Source organism: Glycine max, chromosome 13 (genome assembly GCF_000004515.6).
Source record: "Glycine max cultivar Williams 82 chromosome 13, Glycine_max_v4.0, whole genome shotgun sequence".
NCBI lineage: Eukaryota > Viridiplantae > Streptophyta > Magnoliopsida > Fabales > Fabaceae > Glycine > Glycine max.
In genome coordinates, this window is record NC_038249.2 from 42,985,749 (window position 1) to 43,004,575 (window position 18,827).

General features: G+C 30.4%; 2 protein-coding genes across 2 annotated transcripts; both read right to left on the reverse strand.

Annotated features, from left to right (window-relative positions):
- Positions 1-3,989: 3,989 nt before the first annotated feature.
- On the reverse strand, positions 3,990-5,709 carry LOC100500171 (60S ribosomal protein L38). The gene is made up of 3 exons (XM_003543524.4): positions 5,578-5,709; positions 4,794-4,977; positions 3,990-4,216 (listed from the first exon to the last, which is right to left on the reverse strand). The coding sequence occupies exons 1-3, from the start codon at positions 5,578-5,580 to the stop codon at positions 4,194-4,196; spliced, it is 210 nt and encodes a 69-aa protein (XP_003543572.1). The 5' UTR covers positions 5,581-5,709; the 3' UTR covers positions 3,990-4,193.
- A 6,515-nt stretch (positions 5,710-12,224) lies between these two features.
- Positions 12,225-14,195, reverse strand: LOC100818806 (protein SHORT-ROOT). The gene has a single exon (XM_003543525.5). It carries the CDS (start codon positions 14,036-14,038, stop codon positions 12,707-12,709), a length of 1,332 nt encoding a protein of 443 aa, XP_003543573.1. The 5' UTR covers positions 14,039-14,195; the 3' UTR covers positions 12,225-12,706.
- Positions 14,196-18,827: the final 4,632 nt, after the last annotated feature.

Consider the following 18,827-nt stretch of genomic DNA (forward strand, 5'->3'; position numbering starts at 1 on the left):
GTTAAACTATACTACTTTACTTTTAATACATAATTTATCAAATAATGTGACAACTTGTCATCATTTAATATTATAGTTTTTTTTTACACAAATAATATATATATATATATATATATATATAATGAATATAATTGAGCATTTGTAACTTCGTCTATGGATCATACAAAAAATGAATAATGTATCTGTCATCAAGCTGTAAAAATTCTTTATGTGACATGCATTCTTTGTCTGTTTAAAAAGTACAGAAGCAATTGCTTACTTAAGCCCACTAAGCAGCTAAAAAGTATCTTCCTCCTTTATCGTTAATCTCGCGTTTTACAGTTACATACTTACATATTAAAAAGTGGCACGGTGTCTAATTATATTTGGATACATTACACCGTACCGGATATCGAAAAAAAAATAAAATTACACCGTACCTCTCAAAACCTGCCTTAAAGTTGCTCTGTTTTGCGAGATTACTTCTAACTAATTAAAATTTAGCTAAACTGATTTTGATTAAGAAAAATTCTGCAAATTTATTTCAAACCATCTGTTTCTTTTTTTACATGCTTATATTCTTCTCTCTTGAATCAAACGAAGACATGTAAGTAAAAATAAACAATTAAACTCCATTTAAATGCCAAAGAGTTTTTTTTCCCTTATATATTATTTTTAATTGAAACACATGGAAAAGATGCATCTTTAATTCATTTTATTTTTAAATAAATAACCACTTTTGCAATTTTTTGAGAAAAAAGAGAATATTTATTAAGATATAATCGTTTTCTAACATGTTAGAAGATATATATATATATATATATATATATATATATATATATATATATATATATATATATATATTCATGTTTGTTGAATAACTACAAGACCATCAAGAAAATTTGATCACCTAAGAGGCTAAGACCAAGAGCTTACACGAGACAACTAAGTTCGCTCATAGAAGGTTCGGATTTAATTTCTAGTTTGTCCACTGTTCTTTTTGAAATTAATGTAAAATAAAAAGTGTTTCAACAATTAAATTAAATGTGCTGAGAAAAATTGACAAGGAACGTCATTTAGAAGCATTAATTAATTAGTTATGTTTGATCGTAATACACACCAGGAGTAGTATTTAGTTGAAAACATTGGCTTATTGGTTGAGTTAGTGTGATTGATTACCTAATTATTCTGAGCGGGGGCGACCAAATTGATCCACATAGTGGAAAGCGGGTATGAGCAATTAGTAAAATAACGAATCATATGAAGGTAGTTGTCATTATTAGTTGCTCTAAAAGTTTAATTAAAGGTAAAGTAACAAGTGTTAGCTTCCACGGCATGAACACTATGAATGAAATCAATCTCAATCAGGATATATGAATGCCCCACTAACATAGAAACAGGTCTAGTAAACTCCATAGGAGTATCACTACTTGCCTGCGTCGCATACTCCATAAAGTATGCACAAAACAAATGTTCCATTGAAGTATAAAAAAGTGATAACACAGGAAAGCATTTCCAATTGTTATTAGTACAAGCCTCACCTAGAGAATTATTATAATACTCAAACTATTATAATTCAACTCAGATCACAGCTACTTAATAAGTTCCCAAGTGTCATGAGATATTCCTGAAGAGATTGTCTACCGAGCAAGTTAGGAGCATTTAAAACTCTAGTAGGATTTGCCATTATTTATGTATAATTCGTATCGAAATCCACTGTAAAACTGTTTAGGAATCAAATCAATTAAGGATTTGGCATGAAAAAAAAGAGACTAAGTAAAAAACTAATAATTTTGCTAATGGAAATGCTGCGGAGCGGAGGTAATTATTTAGGGACGGATGAGCACGGTGTGGTGTGATCGCTTTTATTGCTAATGTTGGTGTGATCCATAAAAGCGGTGAATTTTACAACCATATGCATCAAAGTCTCAAAGGTAATAAAATATAATTCTAGTTCACTAAATTTGATTAAAATATCTTCGTGACTAACGTGGAATATTGAGTACTCATATAACTTGTGGCTCAATCATCGCCCTTATCTAATGCAGTTGGTTTGTATGCAGGGACAACCATTGTTTGTTAGGTATATCATAGAGATCCTCATTCCTTAACCGAATTCTCAATAAATCAATACAATAAATTTGTATTTTTGCGGTGTGTGAGCCTTTACTTTTACCATTTCCTAGTTATAAATTTCATTTGCTGAATGTTCTTTTTGGCAGACTCCGGAGCATGAGCATGAATAATAAACTTTAAATGTTGAATTGCTTAAAGTCGCATATAGCACATGGGGTGGAAAATCCATCCCTGCGATTTTCAATACAAAAGTGGAAAGCTGAATGGTCAAAGAAACACCCAATAATCTAATCTAATACAATTAATGCTTCAACCCAAAATTAAAAAGTTACATTCGGAAAGTCAAATCATGATCAAAAACCATAATTGTATCAAATTGATAGGTAGGGAAAATAAAAATAAAAATTAAATGGTAAACCTAAACATATAGTAGGTCTTAACCCAACCATAATTTTTTTTTCTCCACAAAAAAAAAAAAACCAATCAACAACGGAAAAACATCTAAACCATTACAGTACGTTCATGGTGCCAACAACAGCACAACTACAAATGTGACAAAATGAGAAGGTGAAGGAGCCATCAGCCAGCCATAGTAAGAAGCCTTCATGTGAAAAAAAAATTTGTTAAAAATTAAAGAATTAGCAATCAAATTTAGTGACGAAAAACTAAAAAGTATTAATGTTACGTTTCACTGACCATGTGTTCTGTCTGGATAATGTCTCCTATACAAAAAATCACAACATTTAAATCCATCCTTGTTGAAGCACAGATCACGTGCTTGATACTGAAAATGAAATAGCCAAAGATAACTTGTTGCAATCAGCATTTTAGAAACAATCTTGTTAACCACGGGATCTTGTTCAATTGGTTGAACAATGTAGGTGAATGTTATAAACCTCGGATTTCAATTCCTATGATTTAAAAAAAGTTTGTTAAAAACTTAAAAAGGTCATAAATCATTGTTACAAGTTCAAACAAGCTTTGAACAAACTCTTCCGAGCACCCATTACAATTCCATGTTTGTCTTGAGTTTTGTAGTATATAACTTCGAATCTTCCATTGCCTTGCCAATTTTTTAGCGTCTTGTTATTTGAGGAACTATATACGATAGTTTATAAATTTAAGATATATTAAAAATAAAGAGTTTGAAACATCTTTATTTTGAATTAATGATGTCAGAATGCAAGAATTATTCTAGATTAGTAGATTAGTTTGCAAAGCATCAACACACTGAACACAACCGTTAATAAATCATCAACACACTTTGGGTCCATATGTAAAAAGGCCCATATTTGATTTAATCTACTCCAAAACAAATTGTTACAGCAGAACATCCTTTTAAGGCAAAGTTGCTGGTACACTCAGTAGTAATTGTAAGCGATTCTCATCTTGCAATTTCATACAACTGACACGGATATTTTACCCTTTCACGAAACTAATACGGATTAGACAATCCGTAAATAATTTCAGTAGTTAATGTTATCTCAGAAATTATAAGTTTATAACACGCTCCCTAGACTACTATAAGCGAATGAACTTTTTAGTGTATGTTTCAATTATCTAAACTTGATTTTTAAAAGAATTAATTGTGATATCAATTTTGCTCAAATTTATTAATTTCGTATTTTGGTAAAAGTAAATGAGTCTATTGATCTTTGTTTAAAATTTATTTGAAACATGATTTTGACAGTTTTGCAACGAGGTGATAAGTTGTCAAATAGATGACGTGTGTGCAATTAGAAGAATAATTCTAAATCTTTTTACACCATTCATTTACTAATTCTCGAGTCAATTTTCTTGTAGACAAGCATTGTTTTAGTCTGAGGTGACAAGTTGGCAATAGATTTTGACCAAAAAATGTTTTTATCTACAGTTTTGTAGATAAGGATAGAAGGATCCTATCCTAATCTACAGTTCGGCCGAAAACGAATCCATAAACGACTGGAAATGTATTGACGTCAAATTAACGAGGTTTAATCAACTAGCCACATAATCCCCAAGCAAGTTGGATCCGTCTTAAACAAAATACTAACATGATCCCGAATGTAACAACAAATACGAAAATTCTCTGAACCATTTTACTAACTATGAATCCCCAAAATCCAGAGAAAAACCTGATCTTCATACAGCAGTAAGAATCACACATCCTGCACGCTTAAACCTGCAAAGATGAATCATATACAATTATACTTATAAGACAATGACATAAAATATTCATTTGAACTTCCTCATCAAGCACATCATCCAAAACTTTGAGACATGCAATGTAAGGTGTTTCATTTTCTTGTCCACAATACAATCTTCCTTTGCTTTCCCATTTGAAGAATTATTCCAACTTACAATCAAAAGTAGAAATATACCAATTTATGTAATTCAGCTACCTAGTGTGGCTTTGAGCGTTTATTTTCTGTTTTTATTTTTTAAAAATAATTTTCAGTTTCAAATTTTCAAGATTTAGAAATCATTTATCGAGAAGAAAGTACTTTACGGTGTCACCGTGCCACAACATTCTCAGCTCTTCGGAAAAGACAGAAAAAGTTGATTTGTTGTTTTTAGTTTTGGACCTGTTTTTGAAAATATATTTAGAGAAAATGTTTTCTAAATTTTAAATAAATGTATTTTCACTCTGTTTTTTTTTTTCAAAATTAAAAGAGAAAACACTCAAAACCAAGTGCCATAATCACATAATATAGCTATAAAAAGTGTCAGCAGAAATAGTTGTGATGTGAGTAACTAACCTGGAGGAAGTGATTGCTTCAACTTATCAGCCTTCTCAGAATCAAACACACAGAGGGTGTAAAGGTACTTGGAGCAACGGACCTTGAACTTCACCACATCCTTGCTCCGCTTGATTTTCACAGAGCGTGCATCCTTCCTCCTAGCAGTGAGGAGGAAGTCCTTAATCTCGTGAATTTGCTTCGGCTGCATAAAACACAACACACCACACGTAACTCGTAAGCATCAACCGCCAAAACACAGTATAAAATCAAAGAAAAGGCAAAATTCAAACAAACATACAGAAACAATGACAGTCAAATTCACCATAACTAAACTAAATCACAGTTCAAATCAAACAAAGACAACAACAAAGCCTTATCCCATTAGGTGAAGTCCACAACATGGATCACAAGATGCCATTCGGCTCAGTTTCTGAGATGTTAATCCAAATCAAACATTTTACAAATTAAAGGGTATCTAATCTCTACCGCTGAAAGAATTACACGAGCAAAATGGCTTGACCTGGAGCAATTAATGTTTTACAAATTAATTTAAAATTAAAACAGTGTCTCAGCTTCACAATCAAAATTGTACTTATCAACAACATTACCACTGGGGAACTCATGAAAACGAACAAGTCCAAGATAAATCCAAGTTAGGCGTAGGCTGATCATTATTAAAAAAATTGAAAGGGTGAAATGCGAAAGCATTCGTTTTCACATCGTAGAATGCGAAACAATCACAGATAGAATACTACAAAATGCTAAAACAATAGGTGAAGATAATCAGAATAGAAAGAAATACCATAGTGGACTTCGCTGCGATTCCCTCCTCCGAGGCTCGATCCCTTACTTCAGATTCATAATACACCTTGTTAGGGTTTATAAACTAAACCCTAGATTAAAATTTCCCCTTGCCCATTTTCGACCCTGACATCCTTCACTAAAATGGGCCTCGCTCTATCTAGGTTAAGCCCAAAAATACCTGGGCTCATTTAACTCGAAATGTTCCGGTCCGGATAGCTCGGGCTATTTTGGGTGTTGCCAGGCACCATGCAAATTACTCGTACACCCAGCATAACTTGCACAATTCCCATTTTGTCCTTTCATAAAATTGATAAAGATTGGTCAATCCATAAGTGACTCATACAATTTTTTAATTTTTTTTTCAAAAATATGTTTTTCAAATTAATTTAAAATTAATGACTCAAGCAGGAATCAAACCTATGACTTTTACATTAGTACTAATACGACATTCTAACCAATTATGCTAATAAACCAATTATGTTATAAAATAATTAATGTCGTTATATATAACACTAAAATTTCTAATGTATATTTAATGCACATGCAAATTTAGATAATAAATTTTGTGATAGTTAATTTTGATCTAATAATTAATATGTTTACATATATGAAATTTTATGAAACCTATGATTTTTATTTAAAATTTATATATGTAAAAAAATACATTATTAAATCAAAATTAATTATAATAAGGTCAAAAAATACATTAGTAGCATTATGTTAATAAACCTATGATTTTTATTTACAATTTATATATGTAAACAAATTAATTATTGGATCAAAATTAATCGTCACAAAATTTATTATCTAACTTTACATGCACATTAAATATATATTAAAAAATTTAGTGTTACATATAGTGACATTAATTATTTTATAACATAATTATCCTATTAATTCAATTGGTTAGAGTATCATGTTAATAATGCAAAAGTTACAAGTTTATGAGCCATTAATTTTAAATTAATTCGTAAAACATATTTTTGAATAATTTTTTTTAAAAAATTGTATGGGCCACTTACTGATTGGGCAATCCATGAGCTTCATACGGATCTTACTTAAGCACAATCCGTAAGTCTCATACGGATTGTTCAATCCGTATCAATTTTACAGAAGGACAAAATGGAAATTGCACTATTATGCTAGGTGTACAAACAATTATGTCGGATGCACAAATCAACAGCTGATTTCTGAATTATGGCCCAAACAATTATACACAACACATAAAAAGAAAGAAACATTAATCCAACCACCAAGCATACAAAGCACTTTTCTATTATTATTATTATGAGAGCATTTTTTTTTACACAATGAGAGCACTTATTTAATACCTGTAGATTAGTAATTATTTAATAATATAATATGAGTATCCCAGTCAATTTTTATAATTTCAATTCATTCTTCTCTAGTTGTCTGACCTCCTATGATAAACAAACAGTGAGTAGGTGCTAAAATAAAATTTAAAATGATTTTTTTTTATCTTAAATAAGAAAGATATGTTGGGTCTTTTTATAATACGTAACATTTTTTTGTCTTATAAAGGTTGATAGCAAATATTTCTTTTTAGTGGACTCAAAGCTTGAATTTTAGTTGTTTAATTCTTGGGTTGAGTTTATTTATATTTCATATATTCTCGATTTAGAGTTATAATTTTTTTGAACACCTGGTTATAAATAACTTTCTGATATCCAAATCAAGGACGAGTCATCTAAGAGATCTAACTCAATTAGTTTAATTAAGTAATGTGCATGAATAATGCATGAATAATATAAATCCTATAATATTATCTTTCATTTCTACTTTAAAATTAAGTATGAGTCAATCATTTATATGCTAAACAACATTATCATGCATGTATATATATGATAATTGTTTCTTCTTACGGATGGAGATTACTTAAGAGGAGTGCGCTCCAAATATGATTTAGAACTTTATTGATTTTCCTCTGATTTCTTATTGACTTGAGTGTCAAATATTTGCAAGTGGTCTCCACCGTTCATTGCTAGGCTGAAAATCGCTTCCACATCATCAAAGCTCCACTTGTTGTTTGTGATCAAAAAAGTTTTTTTTTTTTTTTTGTTACAATCGATCGAACAAGTTTAATATGGTATTCGTTGAATATAAATATTTTTTATGCTAAGGTCTTTATTTTCAATAATGATTAATTTATTCACCATGAACATTATGTTTTGTTCCTCCCCCTTCCCCCTTTTTAATAGTTTAGTTCTATTTTTACGTCTCAATTGTTAAGATGATTTTTTTTTTCAAGTTGCATCTTGAAAATGTCTCTTCTTGGTAAAATAAGAACGGGATTATTGATGGCTCAATGTCTCATGGTTATTTTTTAATATAACTATACAACATAGGGAAAATAAGAAATGGGTTGAATTTTGAAGCAATTAATTTTTCGTAATTTTTTTCAAAAGGTAGAATATCGTCTGTTTTTAAGACAATGCAAATACGCTGTAAAACAAGCTTTATTTTAAATCTCTTACCAAAAACTTTTATAAAACCCAAATCAAAAGAATATTTGAAACACAATGTTAAACATATAGGTATGAGATAAGAGAACAAGAATTAAAACATACGAAGGTCTTTTGTACTAGTTAGTCTCACCCAATGCTATGTTTGGTTCTTAGTACTACCAAAAGAAGTTTTTTAAAATAAAAAATGATTAAATTTTATTTAAGATCAATAATGTTATAAGATGAATTAGCTACATGTTACATATATAAACATGTGATATAATAATATAATATATGTTTGTTTTCCTACAAATAAAGTTGTCATTAAGACAAATTACACTTCTAATACAAATTTATAGTTTTTATTTGACAAAAAATACACTAATACCAAACCATAATATATGCCATTTGTGTGTTGGGAATTTCACTTTCGAAAATTGAGCGTGACTTAGCTTGTAGTAATCGAGTTTTGGAAAAGGGGAACAAAAAGCCTTATATGTAGTGACATATTTACTATTTCCTTTTTCCTTGACCCAGATTCTTTTTAAGTATCTATATACTCCTTTTTGATATTGTTCTTCTTCGTTTACTGTTTGAATAGTGCATGGAAGCATTTATGTTCCACCCAAGCTACCTCTGGGTTTTCTTATAGACCATTAGATGAAGCAATCATGGTTTATAAGCAACGTTAGAAGTGATAAGAAAATATAAAAAAAAAAAAAATATCGGTTGTCATGCATGTAATGTATTTATGCTGTGGTTTACATTCTTGTGCATGTATATATCTATGTGTACGAAGGAGAGAAACCAAGAATGTAAGTTATTCTGCGGGTGTGATAAGCAAGTAACGTATAAAAGAGTACTAATGGTACCAACAAGTCCGATCTAAATCCAAAAAGTTTGCTTGCCACTATGTAATGTTGGCCTATAGAAACTAAAAAGCAGGGATGGCAAGAGCTCAGTCATTAAAGCAAATATGCTATTCAAATCACTGAACCAAAAGCCACACATACCATTCAGTCGCTAACCACCAAGGTCTCTCATGGGGCCCTCTTCTTTTTTCTTTCATTAATTATATTAATTCTACCTCTCCCAACTGTAAACACGTAATTAATTAGGAATGATATACATGAAGATGTTAAATTATTCATTTGTTATAGTTTCGTATATTTTATTTTATATAATTTTTTTTTACTTTTTATAATTTATATTTTAATTCTCTTTTAGTTCTTATAATTTAAAAATAGTTTTTTAATCTTTATAGTTTATATTTTAATTCTCTTTTAATCCATATAGTTTAAAAATAATTTTTTTAATTCTTATAATTCGTATTTTAACTATTTTTTAGTTCTTATTACAAAAATATATAAAAATAATTAGTTATAAATTATCAACTATTTATTTTATTAAAAATTATTTTATGATAAATTAGTTACGAATTACTTGCTAATATTTTTGTGGTTAATTATAATTGATAATATTATTCATATTTTGATGGTAAGGACTAAACGAGACTTAAAATATAAAATACAGAAATAAAAAAGATCACTTTTAAATTATAAGAACTAAAAGAGAATTAAAATATAAATAATAAGGATTAAAAAACCATTTTCAAACTAAAGAGACTAAAAGAGAATTAAAATTTAAATTATAAGAATTATAAAAATAAAAATTCCAGACGCGGATAACTTTTGAAAATTACAGCACATGTACGATTCCGTGTTTCCCACTCATGGAGTTCTCTCTTTTCACCAAGTTGCCTCTTTAAAGCGAAAGCCTGTAGAAGGGTAGAATCATTGAACAGTTTATTAGAAACTCTTTCGAGCCTATCTCAGATATATTCATGTGTTTGTGTAAAACTCACATAACACATTTTATTCTACTAGGATCCTTCCTTCAACTTTGTAGGATTAGACATATGCAGGTGCCTTAATATTAAAACTAGATAGATTTGATTTTGGATATTAGAAACCAATTGATATCATATAGTAGTAGGTGATCAATGCACAAGTTTGAGTCATACTCTAACAGGAGATTTAATTTTAACAGTTTACATGAAGTTTTAGGTCATTCAAATCTTATTGGCGTCGTTAAAACAAAAAAACTCTAGCAGAAAACTTTATTACCTATAATCGAAAGAATTTGCATCCCATTTTAATCGAGATTTTAGCTTATTTTCGTATTTTGTTCTGTGTAGAACTAATTGAAACTAATTTACTATGAGGTGATAGTGATATATAAAGTAATGTATTATGATGTAAGTGTGTAAAATCATTTGATTATTTATTTCAAAATTTGGAAACCCATTGTTCTTATTTCTGCTGTATTGTTATGCATATAAGGATTTGTTTGATTTTTTAAAATCCCCCTAAAAATATTTAATTATAAATTATTTTAATTAAACAAAAAATTATAATTGGAAAATTAAATTAACAAAATAGAAAAAAACTTATTACAATTTAATATGATTTTGTCCATGATAAATCCATCGGATAAAAAATGATAATGTAACCATCGTGGGCATGCCACGTACCATTTTAGCCTAGGATATATAAAATTTATGTGTAATATTTTAAAATGCTTTTGATATTATTTTTTAATTGAATTTAAGTTTTACCTTTATAACTTATATAATTAAAAAAGGTCAACACTAATTACTTAGATAAAATTCTAATTTTAATTGAAAATAATATATTAAAAACACCTAAAACACTATTTAAAAGTTCTGCTATTTGGCCTAATTAATTATCTTAAATTTGAATTCCAAGAATGTAATTGTGTGGAATACTTTGTCATACATAATGTTTCTATCTATTTCGATCTGAATTAATTAGGTACTGAATGAGATGTTTTGGAATTAATGGTCTTAAGCGAAAAGTTATGGTGCAATTTGTCACGAATATGATACTGGATGTGATATTTTTAATTTGTAATAGGACCATTATATATATGGTACTTATAAAGAAAGAGATGTAAGTTTTATGATTTGATAAGGAATGTCACAATGATTAAATATATAATCCATCAGATATATTTTTATTTAATTACACTTTTTTTTAACAATAGGTAATCCAAAAACTAATTTCTCTTTCATTATATACTAAAAAAATCAATAATAAATACAAGGTTTAGAATTAGTTTTGTTAATATAATATTTGTTTAATGAAATTAAATTATTAGTATAGATATATTAAACTTATATTAATTGTGTAATATGTTATATTAACAATATGATTTATCAATAATATACCAATTTTTATATATTGATAAAATTATCTGTTTGAATGATACATTATACAAATAGTTAATTTTTTTTTTGTTAAGATAAAAGTTATATAATGAGACACAAATTAATAAATGTACATTTTGTAATTTTTTTAATAAGAATCAAATTTTAATAAATGTATGATAAAAGATATCAAATTAACGTCTAACCATTATTAAATGTGATTTTCTAAAATTTTAATAAGAATAAATAAATTAGAAAATGGAAAGAGACATTGAATAAAACATTGCCCTACCCTTTCAAAAAGGTATTATACTAACATATATTTTATTTGTCAGCATTATATACACTAACTTATACAGTATTAATATTAACATTAATTACATTGCAACTTTTTAATTGGAAATTATACATAATCACTTCTCTTATTTTGTTATTAAAATAATTATGCATGATCCACTCTAAAAGTAGAAAAATATATCTAATTTCTTTAGAGAAAGTCATACTAATAATAATAAGAAGAAAAAAGTGTATAATTTTAGATAAAAAAAATATTAATATGACGAGTGTCAATCTCAAAAGAAATTCGTGTAATTAGTGTCTAGTATTTTTCTTAGTATTACTGTACATATGATCAACAATGTACTTCCATATGGATAAGATTGGTTTCTAACTGAAGTTGCAAAATCTAATTTCATCACCAACACCCATTTTTCTTGGTTTCTTTTTCCTCTCCTCTCATCAACTGTACATAAGTATCTTGAATTTCTAAGAGTTTATGCATAAAATACTTTGTGCAGAGAGATAACATTATTGAGATATATAATCATCTATTGAAATCGGACAACGCGTACCAAAGCACTGAAAGAAAATAAGCTCGGGGAAACAATCCATGTACAAAAAGGGAAGGAAGCCGGGCATGGAATTCACAAAAAGAGCACAAGTGCAAACACCTTCAAACAAGAGCAGCAATATATTAACTTAACTATAATAAAAAGGTGTAAAAGTCTAACAACACAAACTCCCAAGCAAAAAGTCTTGCCCTTTAAAGGAGACTTGGACGGGAGAAAAATTACAAAGTGTGCAAGAATCATACGAGAAAGTTAAAAGAAAAATCCAGATCCATCCATCCATTGCTAGCTCCATCTAATAATAATACTCTTGGTATTGGTATATATCCCCAGAGAGCACCTTAATTTCCAGTGTACTTCTCTTCAGTCCCTTGGTTTTAAGGTTAGCTAGCTTTAGCTTTAGCCTAGCCCCCCAATATATATATATAGTAATGGTACCATACACCAAACACAGATATATATATATATATATATATATATATATATATATATATATATATATATATATATATATATATATATAATAATATATAGATACAATGATCATCAATACACACACATTCATTGAATTCAAGTAAGTATATTCTAGGGTTTCCATGCTGATGCCCAAACCACTGGTTCCTCCTTCCATGTCAAGTAAATCCCTGAGATATGTTCATCTCCTTGAGTCACCACAAGTGACCACCCTGATTGGTACCTCTTGAGCAATGCTTTCACATCATCCACCACATCATCGCTGAATCCACTTGGCGAAAACGCATTCCTCAGCCTCTCACACCACTGAATCCCTCTCTCCCTCCTCTCACAGCAATCAAACTCTCCATGATCATCTTCAAACTCATGACCAGTACCACAACAAGCCAAAACCCTAACTATGCTCCTCGAACACTCCCTCTCCAACATCAACCTCTCGTTACTCGTTGGAGGGAAACTCTCCTTCAACATCTCGAAGTAAAGTGTGTAGAACTTGAGACACTCTTCAAAGCACTTAAAAAAATCCCCCCTCGAGCTGCAAAAATCAGCTTCTTCTTCAACAACGGTTACCACTTTAGGACCAAGAGACTTAAACACACGAATCAAGTTTTCCCTCTCTTCAACTTGGACTCTTCTCAATGCTCCAACGCAATTCACAGCTATAGCCTCATCTTCTTGAACCCCCAAGCCTTCTTTGGTGATTTGGCTTAATCCACTAATGACGTTGAATTCAAAGGGCACGCCCATGAGTCTTGCAAACTTCTCCATCCGTTGACCAACTTCTTTCATCACCGACCCAGCTATGGCCACCACTGTGAGTTTAAGATGAGGCGTCTCATCATTTCGCGTGGCCAACGCTTCAAGGAGTGTTGGCCACTGCGTGCAAAGGGTGCTGCTGAGGTCGATGATGTGGAGCTTTGGCTCGCCTTCCAAGGCCTCCAAAAGCGCCCCGTTGGAGGCCACATGTCCGAACGTGGTCCAGGGACTTACCTCTTGAAACTTGAGTATCAACCTCCTCGCTGAGTCAAACGAGTGGTTCTTCTCAGCCACGGAGGAAAGAGTTTTATAGCATCTCTCACCAGACTCCGTGGCTCTGCAGAACAAGGCTTGCAAGAAATAAGAGGCGAGTTTCTGATCACAATCTCCATAAGGCGAAGCAAGCTCGTTAAGCATCCAAAGAAGATGGTGTGTTTTGGTTGAGTCTCTCTCTGATATTGCTTTTGCACACTCTCTGAGAAGTTTGGGGGCCCATTTTCCGTCTTCACTAAGCTCACCTGAGTCAGAAGAACGGCTCGTGGACGTGTGGCTGTGGTTGCTGCGGTGCATGATGTTGTTATGATCTAACGTTGTAGCCTCATCGGCAATGATGTTGTTATGGTTATTGGAGTGGATGGTGGAATGTGATGATAGCTTCTTTGGAGGAGTGTAAGGACTTATGTCCATGTTGATGTTTGTGGAAAATTATGCATATGGAGGATGGTGGACAACAATGGACTAGTCCTCTTCCTTTGACTATTTTAATCAAAAGGTGGATGGAGGAATGGCCAACACAAAACCGTGATTTGGAAATTATATACAGGGCCCTTTTCACAACTTGTCATCGCTCTCGTTAGTATTTTAATCACTTTGCGTCTGTATATGTACTGATAATTACACATATATATAATTAAGCCTTTTGTTTTTATTTGAAAAAAAATACACTAATTTTCTTTTACTTTGTTTTATTATTTATTCAAACTTTCACAATTTTATTATCTTGTACTAGTAAAGAATTATGCTTCCTTTTTATTTTATGTATGCCTTTTTTTATAAATATAAAGTAAGAAAATTAAATACATTTTACAATAAAGAGATATTTGTTGTAATTATATTGAATTGAATCCCGAGACATTAGTTAAGCTTAGTTATATCTTATTTGAGCAAAAATTACACAAGGAATTTTGTTTTTGGAAGGCAAAGAATTTTTATTGAAACTAATGAATCATCCTTTTATTTAATAAAACAAATGAATCATCCTATGAATAAAAATTTATAGTCCATTTATAATTTAATTATGTTAACCCCAATTATGTTGGATTGGTGAAGTGATATAAACGATCACTATAGACTTACATAATTTTCAATAGTAGTTGTGTTTATATTGTTCAAATTATTTTAATTTCGAAGAAAGGAAAAGGAATTGCAGACTAGAAAGAAGCTAGGAAAACAAAACAGCGACACTGACAAAGCTTATTATATTGCTGCTCCTTATTTCCGGTTACTATATATTCCTCGCTTTCCGAGTTTTGATACTCTGAATATCGAAGGCTCACTACTGCAAAAGCCAGGCATGCATATGTATATCTCTTGCACTCTGTACGTTAAATGATATTTTACATTATATTTATGATAATTGTGATATAAAGTAACCCACTGTTTAGATTATTAAGATGTGGTAGCTAGATAGGAACAGGATATAGTGTCAACGGATGATTAACTTAATTTAAATTTAGAGGAATTAATAATATATGTGTATATGTATAGTATTGCAATATTTTAAAAATATACTTTTATTATTAAATAAAATTTTATTTAAGTTTTATTATTAAATGATTTAATTGGGTCTTGTACTCTTGTAACAAAAAAAACAATGATTTGGGTCTATTATCTATTATAATAACGGAATCAGCATGAGAGAAATTTCAGCCAATAATAATAAATAGAAAAAATCAAAATAGTCACAAACTTACCAAAATTGATCACAAATCAAATATCTTTACTTTGCAATACATGTGTCGCATGCATAGGAATAAAGATGGCCAAGACATTGGCAGACGAAAGGAACCCATCAATTCCTTGTCATCGTAGCTAGTGTCTAGTTTAATCCCACAAGTTGCTTTGGAAGGGATAGAACATAAATTCCCGCACATAAGATATGCGGGTTAGGAATCCTCAATCACTCGATAAGGCAATCAGATCATTCTAAAAGAAAAATAACAAACAACATATTTCTTTAGTGAATGCAAACAAATAGATGATGATAAAGGATATAGATAAATACTATATAACATATTATAATGGTACTTGTGCTGTTAGATATTTAAAACTTTGTTGACCTCGCTATTAATCTTAAATTACTCTTATATATACTCCATTCCAGGCACTAGGTTAATAATTGTATCTTCTCTTAATGTCTAGCTCCCTCTTTTAGGAATTACTATTATGTTGTCTTCTTTTTTTCTTCCCCTTAGGCATTAATACAATGTTCTTATATATATTGCCGGTTGCTTACTAATTAACAAAATGTGGTGCCATAAGAAGATGATGATAACGACAGAGATGCCTGATGACCTCCCTCCCGCTTGGATAGGCATCTTGAGGGTGTATCATATATGTCACCTTCTAAAGTTCAGATATCAAAATAAATTATATAGCATATGCATAAAAATTTAGTCTAGAAAAATATGCTTCCGATTCAGGCATGTGGTCATCCTTTGATATACTCTTTAATTCTACTCTAGAACACCCAATATGTTATCGCTGCCTAATTTTTCTGCATATAGTATGATCCTATTACTAAATATCAAAAGCCAAAAGACAGAGAGGAGGACATGGGCTGTTTGTTTATGAACTAAACTTAGATACTATTCAAAAGCTTAAAACTGTAAGCTTTGGTAGGCATAAAATGAAATTATATATTAAGCCTGGAGACATATTTGCTATGGTCTAGCTAGGAAAAATAATCGTACATTTCAAAATTAGTGTATAAGAAGGAAGAGAGAGATAAATAGTGATATATAATTTCTGATGCAATAGGAAAGGAAGTGAAGGATAAGAAGAAAATGAGATAGAAAAGCAAATAGAAAAAAAATGTATATTTATTGAAAATAATCACTTGTTTTTTTTAATTATTAAAAATAATTATTTTTAAAATAAATATTAAATCAAATGCACACCAAGAGGGTGTTAGGGACAAACTAAATTTGTCCTTTTCAGCTATTTTTTCAGGAAAAAAATCTTTTTGAAAAATAAATAGATTCTAGATAAAACAATGTTGTTTTAATCATTATAAAAATAAATATATAAAAAAATCTACAACACTTGAAATGTTGTTGGATATAATTAATAAGGAACTTTAGCATCCATGCGTGTTTACATTAAGTTGCATTTAACAATAGCTCAAAATGATATGGTATCAAATGGAATTTATTCCCCACCAATGATTAGGCAAGAAGACAAGGTTAAGAAAAGCTCTTGTTACCAACATACCATCTAATCATTGGAGAAAATGTCTTTGCCATAGGCTCAACCGTTTCTTAATAATTATTTTACTTTGTTAAAAAGGTTTATGGGCGATCCTATTGATGGTGGTCCATGATTTTGCAACTTTCCTTGTCCACTACATGTGTCGCCTTATTCATCACATTCTACAAGATATAAAGTTATGTCACGAAGTTTGTAAAGGATTATACTTTTTTGACAAGATTTTTCAACTTAACTTTTTTAAATTTCACGATTTTGTACGTAATATTGATGATATAATTCCGTCACTCACTATTTAATAAGACTTTTAGACTAATTAAACTTATTGTCACTTCTCTAACAAAATAATTAATTAGCTAATTCAAGGATCACGAAATTTCTTTATCTCACTCCAGTTTAAGAGGCAATCAGTTAATCTTCTTATCAGTAAATGTGCAGGAAAAATAATTACAAAGAGAATTGCTGCATCTGCTTGAAAACTTTTCACAAAACGTATTTCATCAATTGATCAACTGCCATTAACTATATGCAAAAATTGAAAACGTGTCCGAATCTTGCCAGGCAACAAGATTGACTGTGGATGAAAAATTAGTCCTTCACGTGATTCAATTGTGGGTCTACAAAGTTGTAATAAATCTCTAAACCCAAGATGCATATAAAATATGAATAACCGTTAGTTAGCATACTGAGGTCAGTTGCTTTTTTCAATTCCTATAATTTTTTAGTGATTTATGTGTTCGGTTTAATTTATGTTTGAAAAATAATTATTTCCAAGTAGAACTTCTGCAAAGAAATAGTTTTGAAGAAAAAAAAATTGTTCCCAAAAATGGAGATCGATCAGCAATGGTGTAGACTAACCAATGTGTTGCATATATATATCTAATCTCAATATCTCATCAAAGTCTTCTATCTTCATATGCAAGCAATAATTACATGTGCTGATGGAAAATTGGAGTCACATGACTTGTTTCAAAGATTGTCATAACGAGGCAGCACTTTGGGGAGGCTGACGTTACATGCCTCCACTAACTTCCCCCACAGATCTTTTTTTTTTTTTTTTTTTCCTTTCGAAATGTTTCAATTCAGAATGTAAAATTACAAGAAGATAATTCTTTTTAACTTTCAGAATTATCAATCCAAAAGATAAGAAAAATTCCAAAAAGAGTGCAGGAAACAACTCAGATTGATGCATCCAAGAATGGGATATGTGTCCAAATCTAATTTAAATTTTCCTCTGGATTGTTCCTATACAAAATTTACCTAAGTTCACTAAAACGTTGTATATTATATTAAGGCACTTTTTGTTTTATTTTGTTTCTTTTTTTTTATTACTTTCCACGAATCTTGGTTTAAACATGATGAAATAGGACACTGAAAGTGTAACATTTTGAGAATGGAAGACATCGACTTTGATGACTCATTCAGATGTCTCTATGCGTGGTGCTAGTGTGCTAGAGACAGTTTAACTAACTTGCTTGTGCTTGTTAGTCGTGCAAATATACATAAATTACATGCAACAAAGATAGACAAGTACAACTTGGTTTACCTCCCAGCTTGTACTACAACAATCGTGCAACCCTATGCAAGAGTTTTAGGTATGCATGACAACCACAAACAGGAAACAGAAGCTGGTGTCTCGTGTGTGTATGTATAACTGTAATTCACTGGAGTGGCGGGACAATAGGGACGGATAGAATATGGATGTGAGCCATGGCTAAGTTAAAGGTAATGATGGTGATAGGTTCCAGCTATTGTGCCAATGGCTCAAACACAGGCCAAGGTCGTCTGATTTAGTAATTGCCACCACAACTAGCAACAACACTTTTGAAGAACAATTTCATATGCCACTTAAAAATAATAAAATCAAGGAAAACTGCTTGCAACCTTCATCAGTGAACCAGGTTATAGGAGTTTATACTTTGTAATGTCACCAATGTAAAATAAAAAATAAAATTGTGAGTTGTATTAAAATCACATTTAAGATAAAATA

Bases quoted from the DNA above. Each gene is read 5' to 3' on its own strand.
- LOC100818806 (XM_003543525.5), bottom strand. From the start codon at position 14,038: ATGGACATAAGTCCTTACACTCCTCCAAAGAAGCTATCATCACATTCC.
- LOC100500171 (XM_003543524.4), bottom strand. The intron at 4,217-4,793 runs GTTAGTTACTCA...TCATCTTTGCAG, and splicing joins GAAGCAATCACTTCCTCCAG to GTTTAAGCGTGCAGGATGTG.